At 42.5% G+C, this 20,782-nt stretch overlaps 1 protein-coding gene across 1 annotated transcript in view; it reads right to left on the bottom strand.

Annotated features, from left to right (window-relative positions):
• Positions 1–20,782, bottom strand: part of LOC126136758 (delta and Notch-like epidermal growth factor-related receptor) — a gene marked incomplete at its 5' end in the record, with an annotated part of 583,816 nt that overhangs the window by 69,079 nt on the left and 493,955 nt on the right. Inside the window, one exon of the mRNA XM_049915208.1 lies at positions 19,855–19,977. Within this exon, the coding sequence (XP_049771165.1) occupies positions 19,855–19,977 (123 nt within the window). The remainder of the gene's footprint in view (positions 1–19,854; positions 19,978–20,782) is intronic.

Raw genomic sequence — 20,782 nt, 5'->3', positions numbered from 1 at the left:
CTTATACCTCCCGAGGAGATCACGAATGTAAAATTAGAGAGATTAGAGCGCGCACAGAGGCTTTCAGACAGTCGTTCTTCCCGCGAACCATACGCCACTGGAACAGGAAAGGGAGGTAATGACAGTGGCACGTAAAGTGCCCTCCGCCACACACCGTTGGGTGGCTTGCGGAGTATAAATGTAGATGTAGATGTAGATACATCCGACACAATGGTTTTGAAAAGATTGATTAAGAGATGTGCGAACCTCCATACACCAGATTGAGAGAGATCTATCTCAGCGAGTATGTACCACGTGGGACTAGTAATACGCGCACAACAATCCTTTAGAAAATAACAGATGTTTCAGTTGCACCGGAGTAGCACGTCAGAGTAAAGTGATAGACGACACAACGATATTCTCAGAAATCCTCAATGGCTGTGCCTAAATAAACTGTCTGACAAAGTTAGTAGAGTATCCAGAAGATATAGTCGCATATCAGTATATCTTCGCAGAAGTACAAATCATCAACGAATATATAAATGATTACCGCTCCAATTTTCTGTGACAGATAGGACGGCTACTAGAGTGCATTAGTATTCATCGTGTTTATTACTGAATATAGGTTCCGCCTTTTATGCAAAACACTTTTTTTCTTGTTACTCAAACATGTTTCAGCACCTGTGTGCCATCATCACTGGGTTTTTTTACTGAAAAACTGTTAAAAGTGAACATATTTTAGGTTGTAACTTATCTAGCAAAATGGGGCGTTAAGACACTTTTTGTTCGTTCTTTTACATTTTAGCCCTCATTTTCACATTACACGGCTTTGCAGGACTTTCTGTATGGTGTCCTGCAGTGATAGCTTTTCATCTGCGAACTAAACGATGTAAATGTGAATTTCATCAGCGAGTTGACGTCTCCCTTGATTTTTAAAAATGTGATTTTGGTGTGGCAAAATGTATTTGTAATTACTCACGTTTTTGTCATAGGTCCATTTTCCTTGGCGTTATGAGGGCACTGCATGCATATATTAATTGTGCTTTGTATAATTTTGGTTTAACAAACGCTTTTTCACGTCGATAAACGAGGTGTGAACAATGTTGTGTCTCCTAACACCGTCGGCGTTCGTTTTGTTTCCTAGTGAGATGGCACCAAATTTGATTGCTTTTATCTCTCTTTTCTCTCTCTCTCTCTCTCTCTCTCTCTCTCTCTCTCTCTCTCTCTCTGTGTGTGTGTGTGTGTGTGTGTGTGTGTGTGTGTGTGTGTGTGTGCCGGCCGGAGTGGCCGAGCGGTTATAGGCGCAACAGTCTGGAACCGCGCGACCGCTACGGTCACAGCTTCGAATCCTGCCTCTGGCATAGATGTCTTTGATGTCCTTAGGTTACTTAGGTTTAAGTAGTTTTAAGTTCTATGGGACTGATGACCTCAGAAGTTAAGTCCCATAGTGCTCAGAGCCATTTTTTTTGTCTGCCTTTTGTTATTTTCTTCTGTATGTGGAAGTTTTCTTCTATGCTTGTGGTATAGACTGTGGCTGGATTTCAGTATTTTTAAATCTGTTGCTATTTTATGTGGGTGGTGGTTGTGGGCTATTAGGTGGTCAGTAAAGTAAATGTGCTAGCGGTGCTGTTAATTTTTAGAGCTCTGAGGCGTTCATTGCTTCAGAATTCCACCTTGTTTGTCCTACGTATACTGATTGGCAAGTGTTGCATGTAAATTCACATACTCCCGATCTGCTGAATTTATCGGTGGATGTCTCCTGTGTTCTGAGATTTTTCTGTGTTGCGTTGTCTGTCCTATCCTACTTGAAGTCCCTGTTTCTTCAGTTTGTTACCTATTCCTTAAACAATTTTGTTATTGTAGGTGAGTACGTATAATTTTGTTTTGTTTGTGTGTTGTATTGTTGTGTCTTGCATGTGGTCAGGGTTTGTATGTTGTGTTGTTCTGTGTTGTGTAAGGTTTTCTTGCTTGTATTGTGCGTTTTTTACTGTCCTGTTTACAAATTTTTTTGGTTTAATTTCACTAGCATATGGGGCTTGTAAACATTTCCTTTGCTATCTGTTTTGTTGTGTTCAGCTCCTGTGTGTAATTCTGTTTGCTTATGGGTGTTCTGTTCAATTTACGGAGCATGAATCTGAAGCTTGTGTGCTACCGGGTGATTCGACAAATTGTAAATGGTGATGCTCGTGGTTTTCGTTTTCTTGAATATTATGAATTCTTCGTATGGTGAGATCCAGAAAATTTAATGTTAACGTAGACCACGGCTATCATGGTGCAATTGGTTACTACCACAGGCAGCACGGATTCCCAGGTGAATATCCTAGACAGCATAATACTGCTCCCTCCGGACTGTGTCCGTGGTGTAGTGCATGTTCGTCTGGATGACTGCGCACCTGACACGACCATTGCCCTTGTGCTACAAGAAACACGACTCGTCTGACCAACCGACTCGTGTCCACTGATCCATGTCAATGACTCTGTGCCCCATGCAGTCGTGATTGACGATGCCTTTGTGTCAACATGTAAACAAGTGGGATTCGCCTGCTGCAGAGCCCAGTGTTCAACAATGTGCGCTGAACGGTGTTCTCCGAATACTTGTGCCTGCACAGACATTGGACTCATCGCCATATCTGACACAAGTCGTCGCCGATCGTGCTTTACAAAATTTGAGAACCTCCAACCCCAATTTTGTGTGGGATTGATCGTCCAACCATTTGTCGCTCACTTCTGATTTCATCGTCTTCAACCTCTTCCCATACATCCTCATGACAGTGCGACACGAACAGCCCCTACAAGGTCAAACAGCAAATACGGCCATTCCAGATACGTACATCCAGAATGAAAAAATATATTCAGGTGTGGTTTTCACCAAGTTATGGCAGACAATATCACCAATTTTCTGACGTTCTCAAATAATTTTTATCATTTATAGTCGCCGAATTACAACACCGACTTTTGTTTCTCTGTTCCTAATGGAACTGCATACTTATTTTTCTGCGGCGTTTGAAAGAAGCTTCGAAAATAATGTCAACAACACAACATGTATGGAACTCGATCAAATACTATATCAAGATAACAGGGACGGAAACTACTGTCCCGTCCACAGGAGAAGTGGCCTATATACCATATACGAACAAGAACGAAACTCAGGTACGGTTCGTGCAGCTCTCCCCCTCCCCCCCCCCTCCCCGTACCCACCGTCGGAGGTTCGGTTCGAGTCCTCCCTTGGGCATGGGCGTGTGAGGAACTTACCACAAATTTTCAAATTTTCCAAGTGCTCAAAATGTTGACCCTGAGCATTGCTGCATGCTATAAAGTGACTCTAGAGAAACAATACTTCACATTGAATTTCATCTGGAGCTTACAGCAGCACGGAACCGTGTTATGAGGCCTTCGGAACTCTTCAGTGTTCCTTGACAGAGCTCTTGTTTTAATTTTCGGCAACTGATAAAAGTATGGAAGTGTTAAGTTTGGTGAGTGTAGAGACCATTTTGCTTTTCCTACATGACCATTCCAATGCTCGCCAAGTTCTCTTAGGATGGTGTGTCATAGCATGTGCGAAATAGGAGGGACATGCGTGATGTTGTCTGATTGCCTTATGCCCAGTGGGATGTCTTCCAATAACTGCGGCATCAGTATAGATTGGGTGCCACGAATGCTGACGGACGACCACATGGCTGCCCGTGTGGCATGTTGCCAAGCAATGTTGACGCGCAACAACAGCATGAATGGGACTTTCTTTTCGTCGGTTGTGACAATGGATGAGACGTGGATGCCATTTTTCAATCCAGAGCCGACCAGAGTGGCCGAGCGGTTCTGGGCGCTACAGTCTGGAACCGCGCGACCGCTACGGTCGCAGGTTCGAATCCTGCCTCGGGCATGGATGTGTGTGATGTCCTTAGGTTAGTTAGGTTTAAGTAGTTCTAAGTTCTAGGGGACTGATGACCTCAGAAGTTAAGTCCCATAGTGCTCAGAGCCATTTGAACCATTTTTTCAATCCAGAAACAAAGCGCCAGTCAGCTCAATGGAAGCAGATTCACGGCCACCAAAAAAAATTTCGGGTAACCGCCAGTGCTGAAAAAATGATGGTGTCCATGTTCTGGGACAGCGAGGGCGTAATCCTTACCCATTGCCTTCCAAAGGGCACTACGGTAACAGGTGCATCCTACGAAAATGTTTTGAAGAACAAATTCCTTCCTGCACTGCAACAAAAACGTCCGGGAAGGGCTGCGCGTGTGCTGTTCCACCAAGACAACGCACCCGCACATCGAGCTAACGTTACGCAACAGTTTCTTCGTGATAACAACTTTGAAGTGATTCCTCATGCTCCCTACTCACCTGACCTGGCTCCTAGTGACTTTTGGCTTTTTCCAACAATGAAAGACACTCTCCGTGGCCGCACATTCACCAGCCGTACTGCTATTGACTCAGCGATATTCCAGTGGTCAAAACAGACTCCTAAAGAATCATGGCGTCCGCGTTGTGAAAAATGTGTTCGTCTGCAGGGCGATTACGTCGAGAAGTAACGCCAGTTTCATCGATTTCGGGTGAGTAGTTAATTAGAAAAAAAAATCGGAGGCCTTAGAACTTGAATGCACCTCGTACTGAATATGGAATTAGAGTAAATCAGAAAGAGAGGAACGTAATGGGAAGTAGTAGAAATGAGAACAACGAGAAACTTAACATCATAAATGGTGATCCAGAAGTAGATGAAGTAGGGAACTCTGGTACCAAAGCAGCAATATAATCCATGATGGATGGAGCGAGCAGGACATCTAAAGCAGACTGGCACTGGAAAAAAGGGCATTCCTGGCCAAGAGAAGTTTACTAGTGTCGAACACGGGACTTAATGTGAGAAATAAATTTCTGACAATGTGTCTTTGGAGCATTGAATTGCGTGATGGTGAAACATGGACTGTGGGAAAACCGGAACAGAAGGGAATCGAACCATTTGGAATGCGAAGCTACAGACTAATGTTGAAAATTTCGTAGACTGATAATATAAGCAATGACGAGGTTCTCCACAGAATCGGCGAGGAAAGGAGTATATGGGAAACACTGACATAAAGAAGGGACAGGATAATAGGACATCTAATAAGACGTCAGGGGATAACTTGCATTCTACGAGAGGGAGCTGTAGCGTTTCTGATCATCATTATGCGTTACTGACTTAGGTATGAGGAGTACTGAGAGTAAGTATTTGATAGAACACGCCTCACTTATGCGCTTGATTAGGAACTCCAGTATCGCGATAAACCTACCCCCTAAAGCTGTCAACATCCATCACTTCACCTTCTCCAAATTTCGCTACACCGACACTTTCATCGAAATAATTTTTCCAGTTATATTTAAAGTAGTAAATTACGATTTACCTTCACTTTCTACTCCCAAAATCGTTGTTTCACACTAACAGGGCGATAAATATTCTTTAAAGATACGATGCCAAGGTTACTTTGCTTCTCCAACGCAAGAAGCAGTGTACTGAGACGCACGATTTTCGAAATGAGTGATATCTTTGTTCAGTTTCTCTAAATGAATGGAAAAATATCCTCAAACTGAAATTCCTACTTGGCGCTGCATTTCAATTTTCATTTTTTATTCTATTTATAATTGCGTAGGTTTCTAAGGCCAGAGTAAGTTGACTTAAAAGTTTTCTAACTATCGCATTTTGTCATAATGAAAAAAACTGTAACCCTGGCCGAAAAATTGATATTTCCAGTTTAGTTTTTTACATTATAACGCAGTACGATAATTTGAAAACGTGTATGTTTTACTCAGTTTCTCTACCGAATTTCTACATCTACAGCTACGTAAGAATATGGCAATTAACTCTTAACTGTTTGGCACAGGGTTCATAGAACAAGTTTCAGAGAGTTTCTGGAGCGTTCCACTCACGAATATCACGTGAGAAAAATGAGCACTTAACTTCTTCCATACGAACTCTGATTGCTCTTATTTTATTGCGATGACCACTTCTCTCTATCTACGTGGGAGTCAAAATCATATGTTTCTCTTCAGAGCAGAAACTTGGTGATTGATATTTCGTGAAAACACCTCGTCACCACGAGAAATGCCTTTGTTTTAATGCTTGCCTCCTCAACCTGCGTGTCATATCAGTGACATTCTGTCACTTCTTACGCGATAACACAAAATGAACTGTCCTTCTATGAACTTGTTCCATGTCCTCCGTCAGTCATGTCTCGTAAGAATACCATAACGCGCAGTAACGCTCTAGAAGTGGACGAACAAGTGTAAAGTGGGAAGTCTAGTATGTTTCTTGTATCTTCTAGGTGTTCTGAGAATAAAATGCAGTCATTGATAAGCCTTCGGGACCACGTTTTCTGTATACTACAGTGTAAGTGATTTGTAATTCTAATTGGTAGCTATGTAGCTGGATAAGCAACCTTTAAATTTGTACTATTTATCGCGTATCCGAAATGTAACAGATTTTTTAGCACTAATGAGATGGACCTCAAAATTTTTATTTTTCTGCGTCAACTGCCACTTTTTACTCCACACCGTTTGCCTAAACCGTTCTGCGGTTCATTTTGATCTTCTGTGGGCCTTGCTAGATGGTAAACGGTAATATCAGCAGCGAATAGTGTAAGAGGACTACTCAGATACTGTCTCCTACATCTTTAATATCGATTAAGAACTGTAGAAGGCTACAACACTCCCTTGGGAAAACCTAGATATCACTTCTGTTTTACTCGAGAATTTCCCGTCAGTTAATACGTTTGTTTGCATGTTCATCTTCCTTAGCAGCTGTTAAATAATTTATTATTTGTTTTACGTTTTGAGCTTTTGCAGTTTAATTAAAGAGAATTGCACCAGACGCGTTTCGCTTTTATTTATAAAGGATCTCCCGTGGTTTTGGTGTTTCTTTACGTATTCTGTACAACATTGCTTTTTCCAGTGGTTGACGCCGGAAGATCCCGATTCACATATGCACCTGTCAATTTGTGCTATTCTGCAGTATTTCTTCCGCTGCATTATTTACACATCACTTCTGTAAATTGAACTGACGTTATGTGCAGGAAATGTTGCAGAATGGCGAAAACTGCGAAGTGCATATGTGAAACGAAGGCCTTCGACGTCAACCGCTGCTAGCAAGGAGGGGAAAATGCTATGGTTTGGAGAATACGTAAATAAACACCAATAACCACAGGAGATGCTTCATAAGTATTAGCGAAACGCCCCTGGTGTAATTCTCTTGAATTAAATTGCAGTCAGCTCAAACCGGAAAACCAATAATAACTGATTCCCGTCAATTACTTCGAACACTGACCTCCCTGGCAGGATGTCATAAATCCAGTCCCACAGCTAAAGAGATGCTCCATTGGAAAGCAATATGATGAGAAGCTGGTTACTTGCTTTTTTTACTGTGTTCTGGCGACAGCATCTAAACCCTCCTTTTTCAAAACTCTCCAGCTTTAATGGCTTTGTGATTTCATACAAAAACAGATCTTCCACTGCACAAACAAACTCCATCCTTGAATACTTGAGCTTATGTTCACTCGTCTTTCTCGGCATCCACACTGATCACCATCAAGGTAGCGTCAGCGAACCATGTTTACTTTGAATTTTCCGATTCCTGTTTTTAATTTATGAGTGTTCCCCTTTTATATACTGTAGTTGCTGCCCTTGTGTGATTTCCTCTCTGAGGTGCCGGTTTGTATTTTATAGAGAGTCGAAACACAACGATAGGCGGTGAGTCTCAGGTCGGCCTCACGGGGCTGTTGTCAGTTGGATAAAGCTCTTCCTAGAGTTAAGAAGAGTTTGAGCCCTTTACTGGTTATACATTAAGTGCCGTGTGTCAGTTTGCTGTTTCTTCCTCTCTGTTTCACTGGCTACATTGCGTCTGATATTTGGTGGTGCTATGGACGCAAATGGGCGAATTTTGTGGGCAGGTGCAGGCCTCAGGTATCCGGTGACAATCCTGGCAAAAAAAAAGTTTGTTTGGAATGGCAAGATGCCTCCCATAATCGTGTCGCATACTCTTAGGCTGCAAAATAGAGTCCATTGCTGACGATCGATAAACTTCAGGCTGTGCTCCCCGTGTTAATCCTTTCAGTTTACATATAATACTTCTCCTTGCACATCTTTTTGCCTTCTAGCTCGGTGTTGTGTTTTTTAAATGACAGAGCACGGTGCAAGCTGATTCTCAGGTATTTTGGTTTAGCACAGTGGTGTCGTCTAAGCCCTCCCTACTCTACTTCCGTCTTATGGCCTCACTAATGCGTATGTGGAATTCATACACGTGAATTTTCTTCTGGGTTAGACAACAGCTGATTTTCTTCACAGTAGTTCCACAAGGTACCCAAAACGTGTATCAGTACCCTCTGAACGTTTTCAAATGTTCTTCCTTGAGCAGTAATGGCGATGTTGTCTGCATGTATGAATTTTTTTATTTTCGGCAGATGTGGATGGTCTTTTGTGTGGCTATTACGCAGAATAAAGGAAAGAATGTACGCTTGTGGTAATTCACTCTTTTGGTTGCCAGTTGTGAGGAGTCGTATCAAAAATCTTCTGGAAATCCAGAAATAGGGAATCAGGTTTCCATAGTACCCATTACTTTATACGAATAAATAGCCATGTGTGTTTCATAAGAACATTTTCTGACCCTGTGATGGTTGTGTGCCCTTCGCTTCCAGGTATTTCACAAGGCTGGAACACAGTAGATGCTCCAAAATCCTACTACAAATTGATGGCAATGATGTGAGTCTATTATTCAGTAAATTACTGCTATATCTTTTCTTGTGAATTCGTGTGAGCTGTGTAGCTTCCCAGACCTTAGCTATGGCGCTTTCTTCTAGCGAACGCTTGTATATGACTGACAAAATTTAAGTTATTTCATCCGAAAATTCCGAAGGGAACCCAACTGGTGTAGAGTTTGCATCGGGAAACTTGCCTTTAAGGAAGTGACTTAAGTTGTTTCGCTACACCGAAGGTACCTGCTTCCAAATTTTCATGCAGGTAGCTGTTTTTCATTCCTACTCTAATTTTGTTTATCGCATCTCCTTTGGTGAAAGAATTTCGGAAAACCGTAATTAATAACTGCGGTAGCTTTGTCGTCGGTAACACTGAGTAACTGTTACTCACAGAGTATTAAATACAGTATGTCTTGCCACAGGTGTACCTAACATACGAACATAATTTACTAAATTTTCTGTATATATATGTGTTTCCAACAAAAAGTTTAGGGTTGGAAAACACCTCATTAAAAACTAAGAAAAAGGAGAACCAATACGAAGAGTCCTCGTTTATCACTTGGATTTTTAAACAGAAAGAAACAGAGTGAACTGATACGGTAATTGGTTTATTGTTGAGCCTGCTGCCAACAAAAAATTTCAAAACGGCCGTCCGAAAAAAGTAAAATGCTTCTAGCAATGGAGATGACTTTTCAGCGAACGACTGATACTGCCTTCTAAGAGCGTTTAATTTTATTTTCAAACCAACAGAGTTATCGTATGTCCACACGGTTCACGATACCAAAAACTCATATTACAAAAATTCTTGGAAAATCTGGAACTTATACTACAGAATACTAATTAAATAGTGTATTATTTTAGCATGAAAGTTCTGATGTTCCCTAGAAAAGTTTAAAAATCCAGAGTATTTCTAGATTAACAAGGTAACACAGCAAGGAAGAAAATGTCATACAGTTAGTAGTAAATCATTCCAGTTTCCAGCTTTTCACATTCTGCAGTTGTTGATTCGTTGGTTTGTGTACACGCTTCACCGCACGGCTGAAAGTAAGAAAGTCCGTAGCGTAAAATTTCCATGACAAAGCAAGACTCGATACGAATCAAGGTATCCGACGGAAAATTTGCGAACAAGACGAATGACGAGGCGCCTTGCCAAGTCTCTTCGAGGAATCAATATTTGAAGCACTTCACTGCGGAGACTTTGAAAGCAGCAATTGCATTTTAATGGTGTCTACTTTAGACCCCTGCAGACTGCCGAACTCTAGAAACTCCAGGAAAAATTTGCAATTCTATCAATTACTGTGGCGACGTGCCACAAAATTTACATTTGAAGTTGGAGCCGAGTTTGTGGATGAAGAGGCGGTGACGGAAGGACTAAGTTCCACCGTTCTTGACCTCGAACTGGTTACAAATGTCAAGTGAGCGTTATATGCAACAGGAGCTCCAGGTGACGTACTCTTGAACTGGTCATCAACCATCAGCACTCACTCTTTCATAGTTGAAAGTTGGTGGCCAATCACATAACCTCTAAACAGTCTGTCTCCATTTTTCCGGTCTTCTGCATCTTGGAATAGCTGGTACCATGTCTGGTGTATCTTGTTTATCCGGTCCATCCATCTTCTCAGCGATCTCCCCTGCAGTCTTTTCCCTTCGAATTTCCCTCGGACGATCATCTTTTCCAAGTTATTCTCCTGTCGTCGAACTATGTGACGCAATAACGGCAGATTCGCTGTACAGATATACTGGAAAACATATTATCAACCCTGAGATCTAGAAGGGTTGATTTGTTGGTCCATTTGCCCAACCATGATACTCTCAGGAATCTCCTACATGTTCACACTTCAGAAGTGTGCTGGCGTACGCCTTCGCCAACACACTGGACAACACCAGGAAACATTGTATAGCAGGTGCTGAACTAGGCACGCCTATGACAAGAGGAGACAAAGGCACGCCCCCCCCCCCCTCCAGGCTACTATGGCTACACGCCGACAACGCCCTCTGAGCAGCGTGCATACAGGACGCCGCGGACGACGACCGAGCTTTCTCAGTCGCTCAATCTCAGTACATCAGTACGTCGCATCGGGACTCAGTTCGCATTGCACCTCAATACGTCGCACTGTGTTCTAATCCTGCACAGTGATGGTCGTCGCCTCGCAACTTAGCTAGCTGTGAGGGAACGTTAGTCATTGTATATAGTTGTAAAATGGACATGGACAAGATTCAAGAATTAGTACATGTTATTTGATTGCTGTTAACCACAAAACTTCAGCTAAGTACTAAATTGATTCCTGCAATAAACTGTACTTCAGCCACGTATGCATTTTGTGTTGTAGCGAGAGAAAACCGGCTACCCACCTTTCATACCACCCTCTCTTCATCCAGTCAGGGAGCACAAAACATTACAAGAGGGCACAGCCACAACAAAAAGTATCAATTCCCTTGCGGTTCTCTTCAGTTATTGTCCTTGCTTCAGAACCACGAAAGAAAACTGGAAACACCAGAAATTTAAACACGTTCAATTTAATACGTCTCTTTAGGACTTGGTCTTTCCAAATTACTATCAGATTCGGAGCAGCTTCCCAACCAAGAACAAATCTGCATCATATATCCTCTGTAGAGAAACACACTTTCCGAACCACTGGACAAACTGCTAAACTACTTTATATTCTGATAGTACCGGGTGGTTATAATTAAACTGACGGTGTTCCACACGCTACAGTGTGGGCTGTATACTCGCAAGACGTTGAAACATCGTAGGTATGTTCATCAATCAGTGCGCTAGCGGAATGTGCTGAAAAATGTAACAGTTCCACTTTTTGCCACCAGGTGAAAACATGGCGCTGTAAGAATTCAGAATGCGGCTTGGGTAGAGAGAAAGGGAATAATGATCAAACACACAATAACGATGATTCTGGCGTGTTTATGAGGATACGCTCACAAGTTACAACATGTGTTATGTATGGTCTCCCGACTCAGTAACTGTTGCATCCATAACACACCATGGTCGACACTTCTTCGCAGTATATCCAGTGTAATCAGAGCAACATGTCGTCGTATGCTATCCTTCTCGTCAGTAAGAGTCAGGATAAATCACTGGCAGATACAATCTTTTATGTATCCCAACGAGCAAAAGTCACATGGATTTAGCTCGGGAATCTGTAAGGCCACAGATCTTGAAACGACTAGTGATGATGCGGTCGTTACCTAAGGTATCTCGAAGAAGATCTTTCACCCGGCAAGTGACATGTGCCATCTTGGTTGAATATAGTGGTGTGTGTACAGTTACTTTCTTACAAAGCTGGAGTGACGTGCACACAAGGTGGTCCTTAAAACGTGTAGATGTCACTGTATACCCAACAGGCCGATGAGCTGTCAGCCCCTTGTAGAAAAACTGACCGAGCTTCAAGGAGCTTGTAAAACCACTCAACACAGTCCGTAAGCTCAGTGCAGTGGATGTTCCTGCACAATATGTGGGAGGTTGTGAGGCCCACATATGACAATTCCGTGCCTTGATGGCACCGTGCAGAGTGAAATGGACCTCGTCTGTACAAATAATATTCCCCGGCTACATGTCATCCACTTCCATGGGTGCCAAGAAACGAAGGGCAAAGTCACGGTGTTGAGCTTATCTTGGGGCTTCATTTGGTGCACATTCTGAATCTTGTAGGGACATCAGTGTAATATACGTCGCAAAATGTTTTGAACTGTAGACTAGGGAAGAGACAATTCCCATGACACAGCCCGAACACTGGCTGAAGAATTTGGGGCATGTGCTGCACGGTCGGCTACAGCTACAGCAAACTTATCGACAGTTGACAGAGGATTGGGCCGCCTCCCTCTTCCTCCTGTACCACCTAATTTTCGCCGGCCGCGGTGGCCGAGCGGTTCTAGGTGTTTCAGTCCGGAACCGCGCGACTGCTACGCTCGCAGGTTCGAATCCTGCCTCGGGCATGAATGTGTGTGTGATGTCCTTAGGTTCGTTAGGTTTAAATAGTTGTAAGTTCTAGGGGACTGATGACCTCAGATGCTAAGTCCCATAATGCTCAGAGCCATTTGATCCTAATTTTCTTTAACACGTTTATTGACATGGGGCCTTTTCTATCTGTTTTTTTTTTTTTTCGGTGATATTCCCGCAATGTAGCGCTCCTATTGCTGCCGTTCTGATGAAACAATTTTACCAGCGGGGCACGGTCTTTCTGCTTAATAGATATTACGTTTCATACAGAAAATTTAAAACTTCTTATCCCTTTACACCAACAGTCATTTCAAAAAGAAATCACACACGTAGCCAAGCGACAACCAGCATGTTAACGTCAAAACAGGAAACATTCCATATTCTGAATTCTTACAGCGCCATATTTGCACCTGATGGCAGAAAGTGGAACCACTAATTTTTTTTCACCATACTCCGCAGGCGCACCAATGAATGAACATGTCTGCGACTGTTTAACGTACAGCGATGTATGCAGCCGGCACTGCACCAGCTGGAGCGTCGTCAGTTTAATTATAACCACCTGGTTCATCAGTAGCACCTCTAACCATTATCATGATCTTGGTCTTATGATTATTAACAGACAATCCAAGTTCCTCACTTTCCCTCTAACTACACAGTGGTTCATTTCTACCTGTGATTGTATCATCAGCAAATTCTGACTCCCCAGCCTCCATTCGGGTCTCACCGAAGACCTCTTCTTATAACATGTTCTCCATGGACGTTAAACAGAACGTGACAAAGTGCACCCCAGTGTAACTACTTAACATGGTTCAAACGGACCTAAAATGATCTAGTCCGAGTACCGACTTGGTGTCAGAATAGAAATTTCTGATAAAGGTAATATTACATATTCTGATCACGTCTTGTAACAATATTTAAACATACAATTTCGATTAAGTTTACTTCGCAACTCTTTGCCCGCTGCTCACTGCATGCCTTAAGTGCAACTACACTGACGTTGGCGTGTGATTGGCGGAAAAACCTATTTGTCACTCGCTACTCTGACATAATTCTCTACAGTGTGCCTCGCTAACTTCATAGGGTGCAGAGTGGTTTGGCTATTATTTAGAAAATCCTTCGTTATTGTTCAGAAAACAGATGGTGTCGTTAGCTTAAGAAAGTTTGATTGTCTCCAGTGTTGCTGGCTGCATATTTGATCAGGGCTCTACATCTACATCTACAACAAGCCACCGTAAGGTTCGTGGCGGAGGGTACCCGGAATCACTACTAGTCATTTCCAATCACAAATACAGCAACGGAAAAACGACTGACTGTACGCCTCCGTATGAGCCCTGATTTCTCGTATCTTATATCTTCGTGTTCCTTACGCGTGGCCGGCCGGGGTGGCCGAGCGGTTCTAGGCGCTACAGTCTGGAACCGCGCGACCGCTACGGTCGCAGGTTCGAATCCTGCCTCGGGCATGCATGTGTGTGATGTCCTTAGGTTAGTTAGGTTTAAGTATTTCTAAGTTCTAGGGGACTGATGACCTTAGAAGTTTAGTCCCATAGTGCTCAGAGCCATTTGAACCATTTGAACCTTACGCGTGATGTTGTTGGTGGGAGCAGAATAGTTCGGCAGTCAGCATCAAATGCCGGTTCTCTAAAACTTCTCAGTAGTGTTTCTTGAAAATTACGTCACTTTTCCTCCGGGTATTGCCATTTGATTTCCCGAAGCATCTCCGTAATACTTACGTACTATTCGAATCTGCCGGTAAGAAATCTAGCATCCCGACTCTGAGTTGCTTCGATGTTTTCCTTCAACCCAACCTGTTATGTATCCCAGACACTCGACCAGCACTCAAGTATAGGTCGCACCAGCGTCCCATATGGGGTCTACTTTACAGGCGAACCACTCTTTCCTAAAATTCTACCAATAAACCTATGTTGACCAATTGCCTTCCCTATGACAGTTCTCAAATGTTCGTTTCACCTCATATCGCTTTGCAACCTTACGCCCAGATGTTTAAACGACTTGACTTTGTCCAGCGGGTCACTAGTAATGTTGTATCCGAACATTACCTGTTTGTTCGTCCTACTCATCTGCATTAGGTTACTTCTCTCTACATTTAGGGCTAGCTGCCATTCATCACACCAAATGCAAATTTGTTTAATTCGACTTGTATCCTCTTACAGTCACTCAACTTCGACACCTTACCCTAGACCACGGCATCTTCAGCGAGCAACCGCAGACTGCCGCCCGCACTGTCTGGCAATTGTTTACGTATATAGAGAACATGTCCATTATAATTATCCGGGCTGTTATGCCGTGGTCGGTTGATGAATTTTGTACGTTTCGTCCCCGTCTGCGGAGGACATCTTCAAGGGGGTCTGTAGCTCGATGGATGGTCCAACACACCCACTGGCTCGCTACTGACTGCCGCTAAATTCCGTATCCGCGCGCACCAGCGCCGAGGCGTGACGTCACGTGTTTTGAAAACGTCAGTGCAATTGGCCGCTGTCCGCTGCCGTCGATCGCCGTAGCCATTACCCAGTGGTGGACGGGTGCTACACATCTTCTTCAACAACGGCGCACGTATACCGTTTAATTTCACGCCCTCCTCCTTTCGATTGAAATTATTAGGGTGTTTGGCGATTTCGATTGCCTCCCTGTAGAGCCTTTCGTAATATCCGCTTGTGGCCGCTAGTACTTGCGTCTCCTCGAATATGGTGGTTACCTGGCTGACACGCATGCTCCGCAACAGCTGATCGTTCAGTTTCTCCTCTTCTACAATTGCCCTTGTGCTCTTCCAAACGTTTTGAAACAGTTCTTTTAGTGGTACCCACATAAACATCTCCACAGCTGCATGGGATCCTATATACTCTAACGTTGGCAATTGACACAGAATTCATCAACCGACCACGGCATAACAGCCCGGATAATTATAATGGACATGACATTTCCGGCTGTGAAAGTCTACATTTTAATATAGGGAACAGCGGCGGTCCTCTTACACTTCCCTGGGGCACTCCTGACGATGCCCTTGTGTGAGCAATATTGCGTAACTTTCCTTTTCCTTGAGCTTCCGGCAAGGGTGTAACAATGTTGATAAGTGCTGATTATTGTTTAGTGTATGTAATATTTGTATAGAGTTTAAAGCGGCTCATCTCTCCGGTAGTATCTTCTGTGCATGGATACAAGTCGAGCTATACATTATGAGTGATAAGAATTCTGTTTTACTATAATTATTATAATTATAATTTATTATGATTATTGTACTTGTGGATGCGGACCTAAGTAGTTTTTTAAAAATGCACAGGACGTTAAAAGAGTGTAGAATATTTTGAGAGGTGGTAGTAACCATCAAAACAAGAAAAAATCCAATAAGCATGGGCTCTAAAATGTATACCGTAACAGCTACGAGCACTAGTCCATCTTCAACACTGTGAAACACATCTCTTAGCCGGCCGAAGTGGCCGTGCGGTTCTGGCGCTGCAGTCTGGAACCGCGAGACCGCTACGGTCGCAGGTTCGAATCCTGCCTCGGGCATGGATGTGTGTGATGTCCTTAGGTTAGTTAGGTTCAACTAGTTCTAAGTTCTAGGGGACTAATGACCTCAGAAGTTGAGTCCCATAGTGCTCAAAGCCATTTGAGCCAAACACATCTCTTATATTGAACAAGTGTGCTCATAGGTCTTACAGATGCATTTTAAAATCCATGTTTAAGGACTTTTTTTCTCTTTTCTGTCCATACTACGTCCTCCTAAAATGTAGAAAGCGAAGGGAATGCAGTAGAAGAAATGTGTTTCACAGTATCGAATATGTGATCATAGCCCTAAAGGTATGCATTTTAGACCCCATGTCTGTTTATGCATATTGGTGCGTTTTTTGTGAGAGTTTTTCGCTTTAACATTATTGAATTAGAAATGTGCTTTTGACGAAATGCAGTTTAGAATAAATGTGCCGCAGCCACCTCTACCTAACCTTTCAACTCATTTTACCTCTTAACTTTCCTCGAAGAAGCGCTCTTTCATTTCGGTTGGCGTTTCAGAGAAAACCATTTGAAGTTCGAATTGTCAGCAATGGATACTACCAGTACGAGTTTCTGTTCGAAATAGTTTGTATAGTGATTCCTATCCCGCGAAGAACAGACATTTCATCTTACTGGGCTGTTCGTGACTGTTGTCTTAATATTGGAAAGAAATCAACAATAATAATTCTTCTGCCACAATGCAGTTATTTGTAATTTATTTTAACACATTTAGGAGTTATAGCTACACTTTCAAGGAATGGTTTATCCTTATGAAAGTCACATCTGCTTGGTACATTACTTACGATCGCCCACAAAATTTGTTCCCGCTGAAACAGTGCAAAAATTCCGCCCTGGCACTCAGACCTCCCGAAAATTGTAAATAATTTTTAGCATACTGTATGGTTTTCGATCTTTTCTTGTGTTTCAGAACATGTTGGCCAACGTGATGGCAATATTATTCTGATGTGGTTGTTATTGGTGATGGTGGTTGTGGTGATGGTTGGTGGTGGTGGTTGTGAGGACTCTGAAAGTTGTCCATTACCATCGACCACCTCGCATATGTTCTGTTTTTATGTACCTTCGTCTCGTGATCAGTCTTTGCTACTGTTTTTGTGGTACAATGATCGACCTCCGCATATTCACAGCTGCTTAGTCTACACTTGTGAATCTGCCCTGAGGCCTTTGAGGCGAAAATGGGTGCAGCCAATTTTTAGCGAGGAGGCGGCCACCACGCGTGGCTTGCTGGTTTGGAACGAAAACATGGCGTTCCGTTCCCACTTCTATTCTGTTTTGCCTGCTCTGAAGTGAAGGTGTGTTTTGTTCGTGCGTATTATGGTGTGCTAACGAGCTTGGCTCCATGACGTATGCGGAGTAATGGGCTTGTATTGACGAAGTGATAATAACAAGCATATACAACTTCGTTCTACGGGTCTGTTCTCCAACACAAGGTAACATTTTCCACAATTATCTGTCTGACGAGCTACACTGGAGCGGTGAGGATGTTTATGGAATGTTACTAAATGAGTAGCAGAGTGGTATGCGCAGTTACATCTACATCTACATGGATACTCTGCAAATCACGCTTAAATTTCGTGGCAGAGTGTTCATCGAACCACCTTAACAATAATTCTCTATTATTCCCCTCTTCAACAGCGCGCGGAAAAAACAAACACCTATATCCTGCCGTGCGTGCTCTGATTTCCCTTATTTTATTATGATGATCGTTTCACCGTATGTAGGTCGACGTCTACAAAATATTTGCGCATTCGCAGGAGAAATTTGGTGACTGAAATTTCGTGAGAAAGCTCCACTGCAATGAAAAATGCCTTTGTTTTTGGGGCGTCCACCGCATATCCTGAATCATGTCAGGAACAATCTCTCCCCTATTTCGCGATAATACGGAACTTGTTGCTCTTCTTTGAACTTTCTCGGAGTACTCCGCTAATCCTATCGGGTAAAGATCCCATACCGGGTAGCAGTAATCCAAAAGAGGACGGACAGGCGTAGAGTAGGCAGTCTGTTATATTTTGAAGTGTCCGACCAATAAAACGCAGTCTTTGGTTTGCCTTCCCCACAACATTTTCTGTGTGTTCTTTCCAATATAAATTGTTCGTAATTGTATTTTAGTCGAAAGTGCGAGCTTTAGATTTGACTGATTTATCGCGTAACCGACGTTTAACGGATTCCATTTAGCACTCACGTGGATGACTTCAAACGTTTCTTTATTTACGGTCAATTGCCAATTTTAGCACCATTTAGATATCTTAACTATATCGTTTTACAATTTGTTTTGATCCTCTGTTGAGTTTACTAGACGTTAAACTGCAAACAAATTAAGATGGCTGCCCATATTGTCTCCAGAATCGTTCATATAGATAAGGAACAGCGGAGGGCCTATAACACTACCTTGGGGAACGCTAGATATATGTGGGGCTGATCCTATTCGTGCACGTGTTGTTTCTGATTCGTGATCGGTTTTAGCAAAAGGTTTTGCATATTGCATGTTTTTTACAGGTCTGCGTATGATTTTGCTGAGAGCAAAATGTTAGTCCTATAACATTAATCTGATTGTTCTCAGTAGAATCTCTGTGTTTTTGGGATAAAATAACTATCCGGAAGTTAAACCTTTGCTATTTCGTTCCTTTGGTCAACTTAATTAAATTGAGCATTACTTTTGCAAGTTAGTAGCATTTAATAGTCGAGAAGCTTTGCGCTAATACCTTATGCAGAGATAGTGACAGAAATATTCTCCTGCTTCAATTTGACTAATAGTTCAATTGGAGCAACTTCTGCTCCGGGCCTTTTATTCAAATATCAAGCATTTCTTAAAATAAATAAATTATTTTGGACCTCAAAAGTTAAGTATTTTAGCTGCGCCGTCAGCGCGGCAGATTCTCAAGCCAAGGGTCCCGAATTCGGTTCCCTGCTGGGGCGGAGATATACTTCACTCGGGGACTGGCTGTTGTGTTGTCCTTACGTTCGTAACCTTGTAATCGACATTCCACTGTTAGGCTCCCTGAATCTGCACCTTGTGAAAGCCAATAAATTCGAGGAAAAAAAGGTAAATTTGCCTCTAGAGGTCCAGGACAATAGCTGTTTCGTCGCATCGTTGCTACGTACTCTGACAACTGATTACTACGTCACCGTAACCTATAGCGCTTAATTTAAGACGCCAAAGGAATTTCCTTTACATGACAGACGCATTTCTGCGATGCATTATTCCTGAGGACAGTCAGATCACGTAATAATATTACTAAAAATACATTCATTTATAAAGATGGCATCTGTAACCAGGGCAGTTTCAAGTGGAACTTTATCTCTGGATTACTAAGATCTCGTTAAGTTTAGGACTGTAGTAGGATATGAAACAGGACTTAATTTGGTATGTAATATACCTTTCAAGGCATAATAATTGTAACGAACTAATGAATAATATGAGTTAATAAAATGTGGAGTAGTAAACTTTACGACCGTTTAGTACCATTGTAACATTTTCCCTCTTTACTGTCCCATGGTTAATGTCCACTGTTACTGGCTAAGTCACATCGTATTTTACAGACACCTATAGAGTGAAGACGACGGTAAATCGCACGTATATAAAAGTATACTCTGTTCAAGAAATAAAACTCGTTTCATAAACGCGAAACTGTAGACGATTTTCCACAGTTGTCGGAGAGCAAACTCAAGTTAGCGGAGTGTACTCACCGCTCGTGACGGAATGAGGCAGTCGGGTCCGGAGAAGCCTTTGGGACACTCGCAGGTGTAATTGTTGCCGCGGTCGACGCAGTAGTGGTGGTCGTGGCAGGGGTTCGGGTCACACAGGTCAACCTGCAAAAAGGAGAATCTCTTCAGCTCGTCGCCAGACAAGTCGACCAGACAGCAGGAAGATGTACATGCGATAAATGGTACAGGCCGGTTGCAATGTGGGAAAGGAATTTTCTGAAACCTGGGAACATGTGCTCTTCAACAATCAGTAAAGAAGGAGTAGACAGAAAGGTGAATTTCTGAGTTTAGAATTTGTGATTCAGTTAACTACGTGAAATTAATAAAGTAGAGTGTCAATACAATACATACACGTAATGAAAAAAATAGACATCGTTTGCTCATAGAGACCAAAACACATGATAAAAATTGGGAATGAAAGAAGAATGAACTTGTGAATAATGATGGTATGTGGGGAGGCACTGGGCACGTCTGATTTACAAGTCCGTTAATACGAACACCAGGCGTTTTCTTTTTTTTATGTGCCATCGGTACTCTTTTGACCTCAAGTATCACATTCCTCTAACTTCAGAACCCACTGAAAACATCTGTTCATGGATTGGCATATTGGTATGAAGATGAAGCATGGAATGACTCATCTGTAACTTAGCTGAGTTCTATTGGTTAGCCAGCAAGTTTAGGGTCATTGTTCTAATGAGAGGAGGCAGTTCTATGCATCAGATGTGGCACTCTGTATTCCCTCAAGTCACTCATATACACTCTAAGACCCACCACGAAGAAAGTATCTGAATGGGACGGAAATCAGTAGATGTGATGTTCATGTACAGAGGAACGATTTATTACAGATTCAGAAAAAATGAATGATTTATTCAAGAGAAATTTATTCATAAGAAACTGAGCAAATCAATAA

This window comes from Schistocerca cancellata, chromosome 1, assembly GCF_023864275.1.
Source record: "Schistocerca cancellata isolate TAMUIC-IGC-003103 chromosome 1, iqSchCanc2.1, whole genome shotgun sequence".
NCBI lineage: Eukaryota > Metazoa > Arthropoda > Insecta > Orthoptera > Acrididae > Schistocerca > Schistocerca cancellata.
This window is presented reverse-complemented; position numbering and strand designations above follow the sequence as displayed.